Raw genomic sequence first — 18893 nt, 5'->3', positions numbered from 1 at the left:
ACCATGCACACGTGCACAGGCTGCACAACGGGTTGGCATACTCTGGATCAGGTGGTCTAGCATCTGCTGGGGTATAGCCTCCCATCCTTACACCAGTGCCTGTCGGAGCTCCTATAGTGTCCTAGGGGTTTGAAGACGTGCAGCGATACGTCGACCGAGAGCATCTCAGAGGTGCTCGATGGGGCTTAGATCTGGAGAACAGGCAGGCCACTCCATTTGCCTGATATCTTCTGTTTCAAGGTACTCCTCCACGATGGCAGCTCGGTGTGGCCGTGCGTTATCATCCATCAGGTGGAAGGTGGGACCCACTGTACCCCTGAAAAGGCGGACGTACTGGTGCAAAAAGACGTCCCAATACACCTGACCTCTGTCAAAGACACGCAGGCGTGTCCGTGCACCAGTCATGATCCCACCCCACACCATCAAACCATGACCTCGATACAGGTACCTTTCAAGGACATTAAGGAGTTTGTATCTGGTTCTTGCTTCACGCCAGATGAAAACAAAGCGAGAATCACTGTTCAGACTATACCTGGACTCGTCCGCGAACATAATTTGGGACCACTGTTCCAATGACCATGTGCTCTGTTCTTGACACCAGGCTTTACGGGCTCTCCTGTGACCAGGTTTCAAGGGAATGCACCTTGCACGTTTCCGGGCTAATAAACCATGTCTGTTCAGTCGTCTGTAGACTGTGTGTCTGGAGACAATTGTTCCAGTAGCTGCGGTAAGGCCCGAACAAGGCTACCTGCAGTACTCCGTGGCCGTCTGCGGGCACTGATGGTGAGAAATCGGTCTTCTTGTGGTGTTGTACACTGTGGACATCGCGTACTGTAGCGCCTGGACACGTTTCCTGTCTGCTGGAGTCGTTGCCATAATCTGGAGATCACGGAGGGCCGTGCTACGACCTGCTGTGTTTGACCAGCGTCCAGTCGCCCTGGTATTCTACCCCTCATAAAGTCATCAATATGTGTTCTCTGAGCCACATGCAACACACTGTCACCATTAGCAAGTCTGAAAACGTCTGCAAACTTACTCGCTGCACCGCTCTCTGACATGCACCAACACACACGTCTGCGTATGTGGATGCTGCCAGCGCCACCGTGCGACGACCGCCGGTCAAATGCACCGCATGGTCATACCCCGAGGTGATTTAAACCCGCAAACCGTCGACCAGAGCGTTGTTTCAGCATGAGTGTACATTATGTTGTAGCATAGCACGAACAGTGTGGGATGAGGCATCTGATAAAATCGTTAGTGGGCGTCAAAGGTCAGATGTGCAAGGAGGATAGCTAGCTTGTGGCTTGTGTGACAGGTTTCATATGCTGCCTGCAAGTCATTCATCCAAGTTACAGACGTGGAACCTGGCACCTGCGCTTCAGCAGCTCTGGGTAGAAAACGACTGTAAAAGTTAATCATCCGCAGTAGCGATACGCTTCACACACTGTTGTTGGGGCCGGGTAAGTTGTACGTTCAGTGATACAGTCAGTATCGATGCATAAAGACTTAACTGTAAGTGCTTCTGTAAAGATTGACTTGCTGTAAGTCAAATTCATTTCTACCCGTAAGGAACCCAGAAGATGAAAAAGTTAAGTGTACATCTGGCACGGCAATGAATTCAGAATGCAAACCATTGCTCTGGCATGAGTTCTGTAGCACTCAGTCTGACTGCACACTTCCCCACCACCCCATCATACTGTCTGAGTGGGTGCAGGCGAAGGGCGCGTACATAAATGCACCGATTTTAAATGGTAATGCAGTCACACTGCTTATGATTTGGTTTCATGTTTCTAAAAAACATAGATCACAAAGCCGGCCGGTGTGGCCGTGCGGTTAAAGGCGCTTCAGTCTGGAACCGCGTGACCGCTACGGTCGCAGGTTCGAATCCTGCCTCGGGCATGGATGTGTGTGATGTCCTTAGGTTAGTTAGGTTTAATTAGTTCTAAGTTCTAGGCGACTGATGACCTCAGAAGTTGAGTCGCATAGTGCTCAGAGCCATTTGAACCATATATCACAAACAAAAAAATATTTTCAGTGTTATTTAGTTATTTTTGGCACAGTGAATACATGATATAATTTTTATATTGTACATACATACAGACACAGATAACTTCAAAGATTTTAGCACCCAGGTGCGGCTTACTTAGGTTCATAATTAGGAAAAACCTTTCACACCCATATATTGATAGAAATGTTTTATCAGGTTTGGAACATCCTTGTGAAGACGTGGAAACTCTTCCGAAGGGAAACAATATAGACCTCCTGGACAGTTTCTAAGAAAAAAATTGTCTTTTAAATGAGAATTACAACGCAGACCGATCAGTTCCATTTGCACCGGCGCAAGGCCACTTTGAACTGAAACGGCAAACGGTCTGAAAGCAACTGGAAAGCAGACTAAGATTGGCAGTGTCCTTAAAACGTACAGGAAATAATCCTTGCAATTCTTTCAAGGCCGCAATGACTCACGATTTCTTTGACGCCAGTGAGCTTAGGGAAATGGACGGTACTTTATGTCAGAATTTGTTCCTTCCACAACGCGATTTTCTTTTTAAATGCATTCCCATCATATTATAAATATGTTGTTTCTTTCTCATCTTGCAGCATCTTACTGTAGGCAGTGTGTAGTCGAGTGCACTTAAAATGCGAGATCTGCAGTCCAACCTGGGTGTTCTAAATTACATTTCTGCTCTTCTTTTTTCTCCAGGAAACAAAAAACTCGTTCCAGGCATGTCTCTTACCTTTACCAACGGTATTTTGTAGAATATATATAAAATCTCCATACTCTTTCTCCAGTTGCATCGAAAATTGTTGAAACTGACAGTGTTATAAAGAGCGTGACTTCAAAAAATTTATTAATCATAGCACTAATTGAGATCATGGTTCAGAGTAGTTTCAGAGGTAAGACAAAGCTACAGCCTGTCTCCACTGTTGTTCATATTATTTATGGATCATATGTTGAAAACAATAGACTGGCTGGGTGAGATTGAGATATGTGAACACAAAATAAGCAGTCTCGCATATGCCGATGACTTAGTTGTGATGACAGATTCGATTGAAAGTTTGCAAAGTAATATTTCAGAGCTATATCAGAAATGTAAGGACTATGGTATGAAGATTAGCATCTCCAAAACGAAAGTAATGTCAGTGGGAAGGAAATATAAACGGATTGAGTGCCAAATAGGAGGAACAAAGTTAGAACAGGTGGACGGTTTCAAGTACTTAGGATGCATATTCTCACAGGATGGCAACATAGTGAAAGAACTGGAAGCGAGGTGTAGCAAAGCTAATGCAGTGAGCGCTCAGCTACGATCTACTCTCTTCTGCAAGAAGGAAGTCAGTACCAAGACTAAGTTATCTGTGCACCGTTCAATCTTCCGACCAACTTTGTTGTATGGGAGCGAAAGCTGGGTGGATTCAGGTTACCTTATCAGTAAGGTTGAGGTTACGGATGTGAAAGTAGCTAGGATGATTGCAGGTACTAGTATATGGGAACAATGGCAGGAGGGTGTCCACAATGAGGAAATCAAAGAAAAACTGGGAATGAAATTTATAGATGTAACAGTCAGGGCGAACAGGCTTAGATGGTGGGGTCATGTTACATGCATGGGAGAAGCAAGGTTACCCAAGAGACTCATGGGTTCAGCAGTAGAGGGTAGGAGGAGTCGGGGTAGACCAAGGAGAAGGTACCTGGATTCGGTTAAGAATGATTTTGAAGTAACAGGCTTAACATCAGAAGAGGCACCAATGTTAGCACTGAAAAGGGGATCATGGAGGAATTTTATAAGGGGGACTATGCTCCAGACTGAACGCTGAAAGGCATAATCAGTCTTAAATGATGATGATGATGATGATATGATGATGATGATGAGAACTAATTTCATCATGTGCTCCATGTCTGCAAGTTTAGCACAAAGTTCTTCTTGATATACGGAAGAATGAGTCCCGTCTACATATCTTTGTAACTGTTTGCTCTTTCGTCATCAACTAAATCTCTAAAGTCTTTCTGCTAGATGTTGTAATGTCGTTCCATAGCAAATTTGTGGTAGCTGTCGATTATGTGACTGCAAACAGATACTGAGAATCCTCATCCTTCTCTTCTGTCATTCCCTTTTAAAGGATATGACGATAGATAGCTAGGCTACCTCTTTCTGTGCAAACAGCCACTGGACCTTCTTTTACAGGGTGATTCAAAAAGAATACCACAACTTTAAAAATGTGTATTTAATGTAAGAAACATAATATAACCTTGTGTTATACATAATTACAAAGAGTATTTAAAAAGTTTTTTTTTCACTCAAAAACAAGTTCAGAGATGTTCAATATGGCCCCCTCCAGACACTCGAGCAATATCAACCCGATACTCCAACTCGTTCCACACTCTCTGTAGCATATCAGGCGTAACAGTTTGGATAGCTGCTGTTATTTCTCGTTTCAAATCATCAATGGTGGCTGGGAGAGGTGGCCGAAACACCATATCCTTAACATACCCCCATAAGAAACAATCGCAGGGGGTAAGATCAGGGCTTCTTGGAGGCCAGTGGTGAAGTGCTCTGTCACGGGCTGCCTGGCGGCCAATCCATCGCCTCGGGTAGTTGACGTTCAGGTAGTTATGGACAGATAAGTGCCAATGTGGTGGCGCTCCATCCTGCTGAAATATGAATTGTTGTGCTTCTTGTTCGAGCTGAGGGAACAGCCAATTCTCTAACATCTCCAGATACTGTAGTCCAGTTACAGTAGCACCTTCGAAGAAAAAGGGACCAAAAACTTTATTGGCTGAAATGGCACAGAAAACGTTCACCTTAGGCGAGTCACGTTCATACTGAGTTGTTTCCCGCGGATTCTCAGTGCCCCATATACAGACATTGTGACGGTTGACTTTCCCGTTAGTGTGGAAAGTTGCTTCATCACTAAACACAATCTTTGAAACGAAAGATTCATCTGTTTCCATTTGAGCAAGGATAAAATCACAGAAATCGATTCTTTTAATCTTATCAGCTGCAGACAGTGCTTGAACCAATTTCAGACGATAAGGTTTCATAACTAACCTTTTTCGTAGGACTCTCCATACAGTTGATTGTGGAATTTGCAGCTCTCTGCTAGCTCTGCGAGTCGATTTTCCTGGGCTGCGAACAAATGCTTGCTGGATGCGTGCTACATTTTCATCACTCGTTCTCGGCCGTCCAGAACTTTTCGCTTTGCACAAACACCCATTCTCTGTAAACTGTTTATACCAACGTTTAATACACCACTTATCAGGAGGTTTAACACCATACTTCGTTCGAAATGCACGCTGAACAACTGTCGTAGATTCACTTCTGCCGTACTCAATAACACAAAAAGCTTTCTGTTGAGCGGTCGCCATCTTAGCATCAACTGACGCTGACACCTAGTCAACAGCGCCTCAAGCGAACAAATGTACAACTAAATGAAACTTTATAGCTCCCTTAATTCGCCGACAGATAGTGCTTAGCTCTGCCCTTTGTCGTTGCAGAGTTTTAAATTCCTAAAGTTGTGGTATTCTTTTTGAATCACCCTGTATATCATGGATAAATAATGAGGGGTATACAGCGCTGACACCACGGTTCTGCCGAACTCAAAAAAGTCGCCGAAAAATGCCGCATTGCAATGCTAAATGAAATTGCATGTAAATTAAAGGGGGATCACAGGTGTCAGCTGCAGCGGGGCGTTATGCGTAATCAGTGGCGATGAGCGAAAATGTGTACCGGGCTGGGATTTGAATCTGGGATCTCCTGCTTACTGGGCAGGTGCGTTAACCAGTGTGCCATCTTTTTTGTAAGTTTTTTTCTTTTCTTTATTGTCTCATTTTGTTCGTTATTGTTCGTTGCATTTGCTCGGGGCGGACGTCCCATTACACCCGTATAAGTTCGTCGCTGATCTGTTCACTCAAGTTTTTTTTTTTTATTATAGAGGACAGCTAACCCTCTTTTTTGTTGATCTCATTTTGTTCTTTATTGTTCGTTGAATTTGTTCGTGGCGGACGTCTGATGACACTCGTTCAGATTGTTCGTTGATCCGTTCACTCAATTTTTTTTTATTACAGAGGGTAGCTAAACCCTCTGACCGAACACGCTGAGCTACCGTGCCGGCAGCCATCAGACACACAGCGTTATCGCAACTTCGCGAACTATATCAGCGGCAGATCCACATTCCCACCTGTGGTATCGATAGCAACGATGCCACGGCGTAAATACAAGTTTTAAAGTTGGCACTACGACAGACACCGACGACAGCGCACTCTAGCCGGAGCGGGAGAGATCTACGAGCTCCGCTCCTGATTCTGCCCATTTCATCGAGAGCAGACGGCCGGGACACTTCGCTTCAGCTTCGCGCCTCAGGGCAAAGTTACTTATTACTCTTGTTGCTAAAGTAAATGTGATTTTAATTCACACTGCAGTACCGAGAGATTTTCACCTTTTCCTGCTCCTACCCACGCGCCGCCTTCCAGGCGAGATACAAAACCACCGAAGGCCACCTATCCGCAGTCCCTGTCCATTATACTCACTGTTCGCTACTCTGAGATTCCCACAGGAGGTCGGACGTACTTTTGCATCCTCACTGAAGAAGGTGGATGAATTGCCCATTGAGGCGGATCATTTATATGAATGTGCGGTGTCTGTTCTTCCTGATGTGTCAGAAAGAATAGACACCACACACAATACCGAGTACTTCTGAGAAGTACCGAGCAAAGCCGAGGGAGGCCGAACCACAACCCGCACGCAGTCCGCACATTGAGCTCGCGTGCAGTGTGGCATGTTGTGGATGACCCTGCAGTATTAAGAATGAGACGAGCGAGAGAGAGTAATGCTAGTAACGAGGATTGGAGCATGACGGGGTGTCACCTAGCCTGTAGGCCATAACATCTCGCCGTATTGTACCAGTCGCGGCTGGCGGTTGTCCATGAGGCCTCACTCTGTGATGGACAAGGACACTACTTGTCGACAGAGCTAGAACACCGACAAAAATGAGGCTAAGTAACTTTGGTGGATCCTATTTAAAAACGCAGCCCTGCCAAAAAACAGCGGACTCTAACCGCTCGGCTACCTCGGCCGGCAACACCTATTACAGGCTTCTCTGGGTTGTAGAGGGAAATTCAGAGACAAAGTTTTGATAAGGAACCCATATTCAGAAAGGTAATGTTTCGACAGAAAGTAAGTTTCATTCAAATTTTCCCTTTCACGGTAAGCGCACAAACTGAGAAGGGTATCAGGGTAGGCATTATTTTCTATTCCCGCCCTAAACGGCTATGCCTACAAAAAGCTTATGTCTGTCTTGCCAGCGAGTTCTGAGGGAACCCTCCAGGTCTGTTAGCTTGGCATTACCTGGTTGTTCGTAAACCGCCATCTAGCTCCAAGGAATGTATTCCTGCGCTCCTAGCATTCTTCTTCAAACCTAGAAACTTCTCTAACAGTCACTGCCATCTTGATGACTGCCAATAATTAGTTTGAAAGGCGTTGCCGTAAAGTTAATCTGGCCCAAAACTACTCCAGTGCAGAAAGCATGATGCTGAGCAATTTCCATCTCACTCTCGATTCGGGGACACACATAAAATTGAGAGGCATGAATATTTTTATATTAGTTTATAGCTTAATTACCTAATAAAATAAATCTGCTGTCACAAACAGGCTACAGAATGAATGTGGATAGAATGTTGCGCCACAATATGGACCATACTGTTGTCTGAAGTTTCCTCATAAGTACATCACTTTCCTGAATTCATATGTGTGGTACACAGTAGAAGGACATCTCTTTTGACAGGCTTTGTCTTTGGTCTTGCTGTGATTTTCAGGGTCACAGGAGAAGGTCACATATTGCACTCGTTTCCCGTGTGAGCGCATATTAAGTGAAGTAACTAATAGACGAATCAAGTGCTTCTTCATTTAAGACGAATGCTGGTTTATCTAAATAGTAAAATCGTCTCAATATGTGAAACTAGAGCGAATTTCAAAGCAGTTTTGTGTGTTAGTTGAGTCTGAAGGAGAACATTATGACTACTTTCTGTCGCGCACCCATCACATTATGCTGAAAAATCTTCTTGGGCATGGGACAACGATAGAGACACTGTTAGGAAACGATTTTACGCTTACACGTGGGCTATGGAACTTTATCTGATCTCAGTGCACTTCTGTGACCTCACGTTTTAAATAACCTAAGCCATACTCTTTAATCCTGTCAAAGTTGACTGTAACCCAGTGTTTGTGGGGATATTAGAAGTTAGGAAGAACGGGTGGAGGTAGTTGTGAGAGAGAATGTTTCTCTGCACATCACAAACATATTGGCCCATTCGGTGGGAAAGCTCAGGATTCTTAGGTTACAACGTGATACATAACTGAGCCACAGAAAAGAACAAAAAAAATTTGGACAAAACTAGAATCGTTAACTCGTTTGTATTAACTGTGATACACAAAGTGATACACAAACACTGCCTACAACAGTATGATTGACATTTGTTTGTCTATTTATCAGAGGGCACAGAAACAAACACATCTGTTTGTCCGTTCTGTGCAGTTAGAGCTAAAGTTGAGTGTATAGTTCGATAACAGTTCGCTATTGATGAATAAAGGTCAGTTACAAGTCGTAGATCGATTTTTATGCTCAGAAATGGATTTTTGAATAAAAACACCTGCATTGATGAACACCGGTTCCATACATTTTATAAATTTGTTGGCTAAAATACAATTCCAAATGTACCGACCTGTTTGACGCCAAGTTTATTCTCCAGAAGTCTGAACTGCAGGCTCTGGAAGCCGGAGGCCGGTGATAGGTAATTACGGAATTCCATGAAATCCAGAGGAGTCATTGTCTCCAGAATCATCACCTGGTCCACCAGAAGCTGAAACCGAATAAACCATAGGAATTATAATGTACTGTCTCTCAAATTTATTTACTCTAATTCACATGAGTAAACCTACCCTAGGTTTCAATGGTACTGAATAAATTGATTTTTTCCTCCTAGCCGTCTGTTGCGTTAATTGATGAATGTCCCTCGTACAATCCAGACCTTTCCGAAGAAGACACAACTTTATACTAGCTGAATACAGTCCGTTGGATGCAGTGTTTCGCAGCAGCGACTACTTGGTTCAATCCCAGACTTAGTTTTATGCCGGTTCCATAATCGTTTATGATGTCACTGTTGTATGGGCCACAATCCTCCTTTTTCTGCAACGTGCAGTTATTTTCTCGCAGCGGCGCGATTATGTTTTCGCTAGAAAATACATAACTTCACGTATGGTGGGTATGTTAAACTGTTTGCGCCCTACAAGTGAAACGGTAGCAGGTTCTGCCGTTACTTCAAACTTGGGGAGGAAGACTTGGTGGGAATGGTGGTAGGGATCCTGTGAAGTATAGCTGCAGACTTTTTCGAATCATGCGGCGAATAACTATTAATGACTTACATGCTCGTGATTCTAGCACCCATACTGCTAATAACAACGATCAATTTTGAATAAAATACCATAGAAAAATGTTGTTGTCGGAATAATAGTCTATTACCTAGAGCCATACTAATATGCCAGAAATAGTCGTTGCTGTCCTACGTTCAGTTTACACTTAATAACGAAAGATGATGTGCTACCAGTTTTGCAGCTGGAGCATGTGTGATGGACCAAATCGAAGTTCCAAGTTGTTCATACAGTGTAGGCTTTCACAACCGGTATTAACTCTACTTAAAAAGTTCCGGGCTGACACGCCGTGGTCCATATGTAAAACTTTCCCCTAACGTTTCGTCTCCGGCTAGGGGAGACATCCTCAGAGGTGAAGGGGCGAACTACAATCAGAACTCGAGGGAGCGCCGAATATATAGGCAGTATAGGGGCTACCACAGCCCACCAAGTGACGTCGGCTACAAGATTATCTCTGATAGTGCCAACATTCACTACTAAAAGTGATCGATCGTCATTCTGTCGGTGCAGAGTCGACATCCATCTTTCATCTAATTTGACACTTTATTCTTTTCTGTTAGAATTATTACGGCATTTATAAATCTCAATAGTCTCTATATACATGGGTGCAAGACAGAGTGATGTTTTCGGTATGACACTCGTCTCACTGAATTTCATTTCATGATCATCCGCTTGGTATACATGTTCCGCTATTGCCGATTTATCCGTATGTCTTCTAATGCTTAACTAAACGAGTGTTAACACTTCTTCTCGTGGTACCAATATATACTAGTCCACAAATTCTCAAGAAATTTTATATATGGGTAGACAAAGAACGTCGTATATCTTTTGCCATTCTTAAATACCCTTTAATTCTCCTGGTCGATCTGAAAATAGTTCCAACTTCATTCTTGCCAATACATTCCGAGTGCGATTTGTGATCTTGACGAAAGAAAAACTTACTAGTAGGCCAGCCATTGTTCCTCTTTGACCCTGATTCCTTCCACAGTGCGAAGAGTTATCCATTTCATTGTTAAAATAAACGTTCTTCTTAACGGTCGACCAGAGGTGGTTAACCTCATATTGTAAACAAGATGGTTCACAAATTTTGTTAGTGCTGTTCACTACAGTTTCTATAACAACTTTTATTTGGTCTAGGGTGGTGGTTAGAATCTTTATGAAGGTAACGCTCAGTGTCCCATCCACATATTTGAATACAGGTTGGTATCCCACCACTGTCCTGGGCGTCTCCAGACACCTGTTCGTTGGTCTTCGGGGCTCAGATCGAAGTGGGACTCATCACTGAAGACAATTCTACTCCAGTCAATGAGATTACAGGCTGAAGACATGCCATAGAGAAACATCGAACCAACCTGACTTTCGCCCACCATACGGCCCCCAACAACTAGGAGTAATTTGTTTGGGGTGCCATTTTATTTCACAGCAGGACCCCTTTGGTTGTCATACGCCGCTCCCTCACTGCACATCAGTACGTCGACAACATTCTACGCTCCATTTTGTTGCCCTAAATGGCAAGCCATCGAGGGCTTACATTTCAGCAAGATAATGTCCGGCCGCACACTGCGAGAGTTTATACTGCTTGTCTTCGTGTTTTCGGAACCCCATCTTCGCCAGCAAGGTTACAGGACCTCTCCCCAGTTGAGAACAGTTGGAGCACTATGGATAGGGCCCTCCAGCCATCTCGAGTTTTTGGGTTTAACACACCAACTGGGCATAACTTGGCACGATATCCGTTAGGAGGACATCAAATAACTCTGTCAGTGCCAAGCCGAATAACTGCTTGCAAAAGACCAGAGGTGGACCAACGCTTAATTGTCTACCTCAATTTGTGAAGCTCTTTCTTTGGAATTAAACATCCAAATTTTCTGTAGTTTTAAGTACTAGTTTGTCTGTACATGTACTTCACATTTACCTACTTCCACCCCATTCAGACAGATAATTCCCTCGTGGTGCGTCGTTTTTCTTTTTTGTCTTAGAATATACTACGGGGTGAACCACAAACTTTCACCTCACGACTCAGCATACAAATCGCTTGCCCTGCTGCAAAATGATAGGAGATATACTCGGGTCAAAAGATTGCTTAATGTGTCTCAGCCGAATTGTAACTGGCTTCATTATTGAATGGAATGTTGTATTGAATATTATACTGCACATAATGGCAGAGTCCTGTTGTTCATAATGACAACAGTGGCGAATTTTGCCCCTAAACACACTGTTCAATATGTGTTAACCTATGACACTGAAGATATTAGATTCATCTCGTTTTGAGTCATACCATACCACCTATATGCTATTTGTTCCCGCCTCAGTAACATTTCAAAGAAAGAGTTTCTGATAAGGTTGAAAGTGATGACCTGCGAGTTACGATGTTTTGAGCACAGTGCTCGCTGCATCATTACTCTTGTGGAGGAAAGATGCAAGAAGGGAACGAACGGGATAAAACTAAAATATTATCGGAAAAGAATGGGGTAGCAGCTCATCCGTGGCCTTATTGAAGGGCACATTGCGACATTTGCGCAAAATGATACAGGAAAAGCTAAATCCAGGCGGTCGAGCATCAGCTGGTGTCCGGCACATGGCGAATGCAACGGTAGTCCAGTGCGCTACCTCACTGTGTTGCAAGGGGAGTAGCGGAGTACGGCGAGACAGTTTGAGATTTTACGACAGTCCTGGCTTGTTTCAAACTGATACAGAGCTAATAGATCTATCTGTGTAGCAGACAGGATGAGAGTTTGGTTTGTGAAGATATTTTTTTTTATATTTTGTGGTGGGAGGAGAAGGCAACCTCCCCAATCTCGCACTTCGTACGCTCGTCGCCCTTCAGCAAAATAATAGTAAATGAAATACAGATGAAGAGTTAGGCTGGAGCGCCGGAATATAGTTTGCTCCTGTTAAGAAACACTTGGAGAACGGACGGAGGTGTTTGCTTGGAGTTCCATGACGAACGGATGAGTATAGAGAGTGTGTTATTCCTTTGAACGATCAGGCACTTCGGGGAGATCTGCAATGAAACAATTGAGATTTTTAACCTGTGATCAGAAAACGGTACTCAACTCCTACCACTACATTTCCCGACCACAGAATGGTAAGTCATTTCATCCACGAGCGGCATTTGAATCGACTACATTAGTAGTGGCCAAATATATGAAGCTTCTAAGCTACTGTACCGCCTTTAAATCCTACTGTGGCGAGTAAAAGAAACCAGGACAGATGTAAGACCATTTTTAAATAAAACTTACATTTGTTTACTACCTATACATTGACACAAAAGTCATAGGATACCTACTAATGTCGTGTCGGATCTCCTTTTGCCTGTCGTAGTGCTGAAAATCGGTGAGGAAGTCCCTACTGAGACACTGAGCCGAGCTACCTCTATAGCCGTTCATAATTGCGAAATTGTTGGCGATACAGGATTTTGTTCACAAACTGACCTCCCAATTACGTCCCATAAATGATGGATTCATGTCAGGGGATCTGGGTGACCAATCCATTCACTCGAATTGTCCAGAATGTTCTTCAGACGAATCGCGAACAATTGTGGCCCAGTGACACAGCGCATTATAATTCATAAAAATTCCATCACTCTTCGGGAACATGAAGTCCATGATTGGCTGCAAACGGTCTCCAAGGATCCGAACACAACCGTTTCCAGTCAACAATCAGTTCAGTTCGACCAGAGAACCCAGTCCATTCCATCTGAACACAGCCCACACCATTATGCAGCCACTACCAGCTTACACAGTGCCTTGTTGATAACTTGGGTCCATGGTTTCGTGGGATCTGCGCCACAATCGAACCCTACCATCGGGACTCATATGACCAGGCCGTATTTTTCTAGTCGTCTAGAGTCCAACCTCTGTGGTCGCGAGCTGAGGAGAGGCATCACAGGCGATGTCGTGCTGTTAGAAAACACTCGCATCGGTCGTCTGCTACCATAGCCTATTAACGTGAAATTATGTCGCACTGTCCTAACAAATACCTTTGTCGTACGTCCCACGTTGATTTCTGCGTTGTCTGTGTTGAGAGGTAATGCCTGAAATGTGGTATCCTCGGCATACTCTTGACACTATGCATCGCGGAATATTGAGTTCGCTAACGATCTCAGAAATGAAATATCCCAAGAGTCTAGCTCCAACTACCATTCCGCTTTCAAAGTCTGTTAATTCCCGTCGTGCGGCCATAATCACTTCGGAAACCTGGTCACGTGGCTCACTTGAATACAAATGACACTTCCGCCAATGCACTGCCCTTTTGTATCTCGTGTCCACGAAACTACTGCCATCTGTATATGTGCACACCGCCATCGCACGGCTTTGTCACCTCAGTTTAAATTTACAGTTCTAGATGTAAGCGTAGGCTTTTACGGCCGTTAACATTGACAATAAAATTCTTCTTGCAAAGTGACAGCATAGTCATTAAGGAAAATCCATTATTGCAAATTGCCTTCCTCAGGGTGTTTTACTTACTCTCGCAAATTAACACACGCAGTCCCGCAGGAGACCACAACGGCCGCAGGTCACAGAGTACTGGCACACCTCAGCCGCCACTAGGCAGCAAGTAAACAGCGCTGCGTCATAACTGCCGCTCGTTTATCGTTCGCCTATTTCCACCAATGTTCCGAAATAAAGCAAACACCAGTCAAGGATGTCTATTGCGACCAATAACAAGAAATAAAACAAAAGCCCGTAAAGGACTATAATAGCCATCCTCCTCATCCTCAATATCCTATCAGATTACGAAACCAGCTTCTTGCACTAATAAATAAAAAACAAGTTTTCCTCAGTCAGCAGTTAGCAAAAGGCCCTTTGCAACAGAGGCTGAAACGTCGGAGAATTTTGCGTATTGGCATGCTGTCACACACCCTGAAGAATTTTGTTGACAGTTAAATTTCTAATATGTATGAAATGAATTTCAATGAAATTTTATATTAGAAAAATAAATTGAAATTCAGTTGTAAATAAGAAATAAACTGAAATGTTGCTAGTAATTATTTCCAAATGTAAGAACGTAATTTTTTTTATCACTTATAAACTTTAACGAGAAGGATGACACTTTTTTATGTTGGGAGAGCAGGTAGCGGCTGCCATTAGAATACAGTTGTACAAGTGTTCATCTGTCGGTCCGTTTCTGTACTAGTTTTTTTAATGAATGTCATATTGTAAAAATAAAATTTATAAGCTGTACATTGCCTTCACTTCTAAGAACAACTTGAACCATAACAGACATTTTTCCATAGAACAAGAGACCAAATATTCTCAGAACTTCAAGAAAGCGCTTTTAAAGATAAATCATTTTAAAAATCAATCAGTTTCAACACCATAGCAGTACTGTCTTCTTTAAAAATCGAAACGAACCGTGACAAAAGTGGAGAATTCTTCAGCATCAGTCACCATAAAAAACAATTTGGCAAACTGTGCAACAACTTAAATGCATCTGAAATTTTGGAAGCGTGTATTGAATAACCTTCTCAAATCTGAAAGATGTTCAATATTAATCCTGTTGTACAGTGGCGTAGAAGTAACTTGCTTGTCAAGACTTTGTTTCAAACAGGCAATGTTCATCTTCATCTTGGATGAGATTTTCTTCCTACAGTTCCTGCTTTTTTGAGAATGAAGCAACACCTGAAATTTTTCTACTCCGAGTTATGGTTATTGAACTTTTTGGTGATGCCTGAGAGAAAAGCAAAACCTTATCTTCTGTTTCACGGAAGATTAATCTCTTTCTTTCAAAAATTCTGCTAAGGAAGCAAGCAACTCTTGGAAACGTTGTAAAACTGCCTCTGCTAAGCCACGAATTTACGTGAGAGACTGGAGATCAGCACACTGGAGTTTACTTCATCAGTCAATGCTCTGAAAAAATGTCTCTGAATTGCATGGATCTAACTTTGTTCACCACTTTAATGACTGTTTTCCTTACACTGTTCATAGGCTGTGAATCCCACCTCTCGCTTTTCATCGCAGGAGCTTCATCAGTTGCAGGCTTTTTTATATGAGTATTTTCAGAGCTGATAACATCTTTAAAGCCGGCCGGGATGGCCGAGCGGTTCTAGGCGCTACAGTCTCGAACCGCGCGACCGCTACGGTCGCAGGTTCGAATCCTGCCTCGGGCATGGATGTGTGTGATGTCCTTAGGTTAGTTAGGTTTAAGTAGTTCTATGTTCTAGGGGACTGGTGACCTCAGAAGTTAAGCCCCATAGTGCACAGGGCCATTTGAACCATTTTGAACATCTTCAAATGCTAAAAATATGTCCTTTCCTGCGGTGTGTCCTGTGCGTGGTATAATCCTTACCAGCTCCTCTCTTTTTTCGAAATTATCAAAAGCCATTCTTGCATAGACTTCCAACTTAACTTTATCAACTATATCTGCCGATACGTTAAATTATAGGGGAAAACAGCTGCAGCAATCGAAGTAATGTCACAACTGATAACCTCAAACCTCCCGTTTATTATATTTGCAGAAAGCTGTACAGATTTAATAGCAGACATTATAACCAGGAGCAAATGTTATAATATAATCTGTTTGATTTAATAGTTTAGTTTCTTGAGTTTCTGGATGTTAATTTAATATAGAATAGCCAGACTTCTCACGTTTTCGTTTGCAATTTTGTCATATATTACAAGTTTGAATCTCTGCGTATTAATCTAATTTATTAGACACAGTTCCTGTGTTTTCGTCAATATCTACAGTAGAGTTCCGCAGCATGTGCCGATAGTCCGTTTATCTGGGTGGTTTAGTTTTCCACAGTCTTTAGTATGGATAAGGACTATGATTGTTCTGTACCGATGGGAGCCAAGTTGGTGACACTTCGCTCTCAGCTCCAGGCTGTGATGGCTTTGGTTACACAGCTTGAGGCTGCAGTGGATGCGCACCACTGTTGTGGGCTGGCAGTGGGGATACAATGGACGCCCAGCACATCCGAGTGCTCTGATTGGTCCTCACTGGTAGCCAGCCCAGTTACTGCCCACACTGAGGTTGCCCTCTCACCGGTGATCGAGTGGGAGGTCGCTTGGGGGCATAGCAGGTGGCGAAAGACTTCCCAAGGGGCCACACGTAAGGCCTTCCTGGTGTTCCAGGTGATGTAAGTGGCTGATACTGTCACTGAGCCAGATCTGTCACCTGTCCTGTTACAGAGGAAACCTCTCAGCCTGCGAAATCTGGACAATCACAGAGGCTGGGACTATTGATAGTTGGGAGCTCCAGCGTTAGGCGCATCATGGGGCCCTTTAGGGACATGGCTGCCTAGAAGGGGAAGGAAGCCAGTGTGCACTCTGTCTGCATACTGGGTGGAGTCATTCCAGACCTGCAACAGGTCCTCCTGGATTCCATGAAGAGCACAGGATCCCTATCCAACTCACAACGGTACCAATGATGTGTGACGTTTTGGATCAGAAGAGATTCTCTCTGGTTTCGAGCAGCTAACAGAAGTTGTAAAGGCTGCCACTGTTGCTTGCGAGATCAAAGCAGAGCTGACCATTTGCAGCTTAGTCGACAGGACTGATTGCGGACCTCTGGTACAGAGCCGAGTGGATGCTCAGAATCAGAGGCCCAGACGGTTCTGCGACCGTGTAGGCTGCAGATTTCTCGACTTGCACCAAAGAGTGGTTGGGTTTCGGGTTTCGCTGAATAGGTCAGGAGTCCACTATATGTAGGAGGCGACTATACGGGTATCAGGGGCTGTGTGGCGTGGACTGGGCGGTTTTTTTAGGTTAGAGGGTCTCGGGAAAACAGCAAAAACAGCTTTAGTCACAAAGGGAGCGGCAGAACACAGGAAGAACGTAGATACAGGAACCATTGGTATAATAGTTGTAAATTGTCGTGGCTGTGCTCCAAGCGCTAATAGGAAACACTGAGGCTAAAAGAGAGATAAGCTCAGCCGAAATTTTTGTGAAGAACCTAATGCGTTTTCGAGAGGATAGGCTAAGCACCGTTGGCAGTGGCGTGTTTGTTGCTGTTAGACGTATGAGGGCTTTCAAATAAAAATGTGACCCTCAACTATATACCTTCATACTCAGAGGTGAAACATAAAAAGTTATGGCTGGTTTCGTTGTCTAGGGGGTGGGATACGTAGTTGCCGCATTACATGCCAAATACTGCTGAGTCTACAGTATACAAAATGAATACACACATGAATCAAATTGTCGAAGGTTCCTATCACTCAGCAATTGCGAATTTTGAATGTAACATAGAAATTTATAAATGAAAGATTGCAATTAAATAAAATCTGCAGGTCCTATTGTAACGACTTTAAATGATGAGTACGATAGCAGAAGTACTTTTAAGAATGCCGTTTATTTCTGCAAAACGCTTATTGGTGTCGATGGTCCAGCAATTAAATAAAATATAAGTTGAATAACAGAGAAACAATAGATTTCTACTTCTCATAATTAGTTATAAACAACAACATAGCTCGCAAGATATTCACTTCTGAATGCATACTATGTCTTCACTGCAGAAGCCATAGAAATCTCACAAGTGCAAAAGTCGGCACACACCGTCAGGTGGCTTGCGGAGTATAAATGTAGATGTAGATGTAGATACGAAATATTTCTATCTCCCGCGACCATGCGCAAAGTGGTCACCACTCTCCAAGTATTTCCTGCGACTGTCCGTTGCGCCTTCCCGTCTAGCACTCCCCCGTGTCCTCTGTGACCCAATGCTCCTCCCCCACCCATACAGTCTCTCCATTGACTTCCGTAGTCGTCTACTATAGTAACGAGCGCTGTGATTGGCTAGAGGGCTCTTGCCATGTCTCCAAGCCAATGCACACTCACAAACATACTGAAACACATACGAAATACTGGATTTACATTTAAATAACTTGAAACTAATATAATATTCCTATGTCTGGACCATAAACACGCTCTAACACACATTATCAAATACATAAAGAAATCAAATAAACATATATCAAAGGAACAGAAACAAAAGTAGGCCAATAGCCTTATGTCTCCGTGCTTTCTAAAACACAGTAAATATTTGACCAATTTCTTCATGAATAATATATATATATATATATATATATATATATATATATATATATCGGATATAAACAAAGACACAGACGAATAAATATATTTATAAGCATGTTGCTACCGTTTTTTCGTGTAACTGCGATCAATAGTAATCGGCCACTTTGACCTCCAATAATTCATGCACTATTCTAGTTATATGCCCATAATTCGTACCAATTTAGGTTTACACTAATAAATTTCTAAAGACGCGTCGATCGACAAAATCGGATGAACCGTTCAGATTTTGGAAATTCGTTGCTGCGTGTTACTTGTGTAATTTGCAGTCACTTAAACTAACAAAGATATTGAAAATCTGATTACACCATCAGAATCGTCCTGCAAATAATGGTAATGTACATGTTTCTTTTTAAGGTATCATGATTCCTCTGGCTATTATCAATTTCTACATGAACTGTGAAATGTCTGTCATTATGGTTTCACAAAGTCCGCCATCTTTGGCACT

General features: G+C 43.1%; 1 protein-coding gene across 1 annotated transcript in view; it reads right to left on the bottom strand.

The window, feature by feature from the left end:
• Window positions 1-18893, bottom strand: part of LOC126095189 (tryptophan 2,3-dioxygenase) — a 458240-nt gene that overhangs the window by 76292 nt on the left and 363055 nt on the right. The window contains exon 5 of the mRNA XM_049909922.1: window positions 8714-8851. Within this exon, the coding sequence (XP_049765879.1) occupies window positions 8714-8851 (138 nt within the window). The remainder of the gene's footprint in view (window positions 1-8713; window positions 8852-18893) is intronic.

This window comes from Schistocerca cancellata, chromosome 8 (assembly GCF_023864275.1).
Source record: "Schistocerca cancellata isolate TAMUIC-IGC-003103 chromosome 8, iqSchCanc2.1, whole genome shotgun sequence".
Taxonomy (NCBI): Eukaryota; Metazoa; Arthropoda; class Insecta; order Orthoptera; family Acrididae; genus Schistocerca; species Schistocerca cancellata.
The sequence above is the reverse complement of the archived record's forward strand: the minus strand, read 5'-3'. Positions and strand labels throughout refer to the sequence as shown.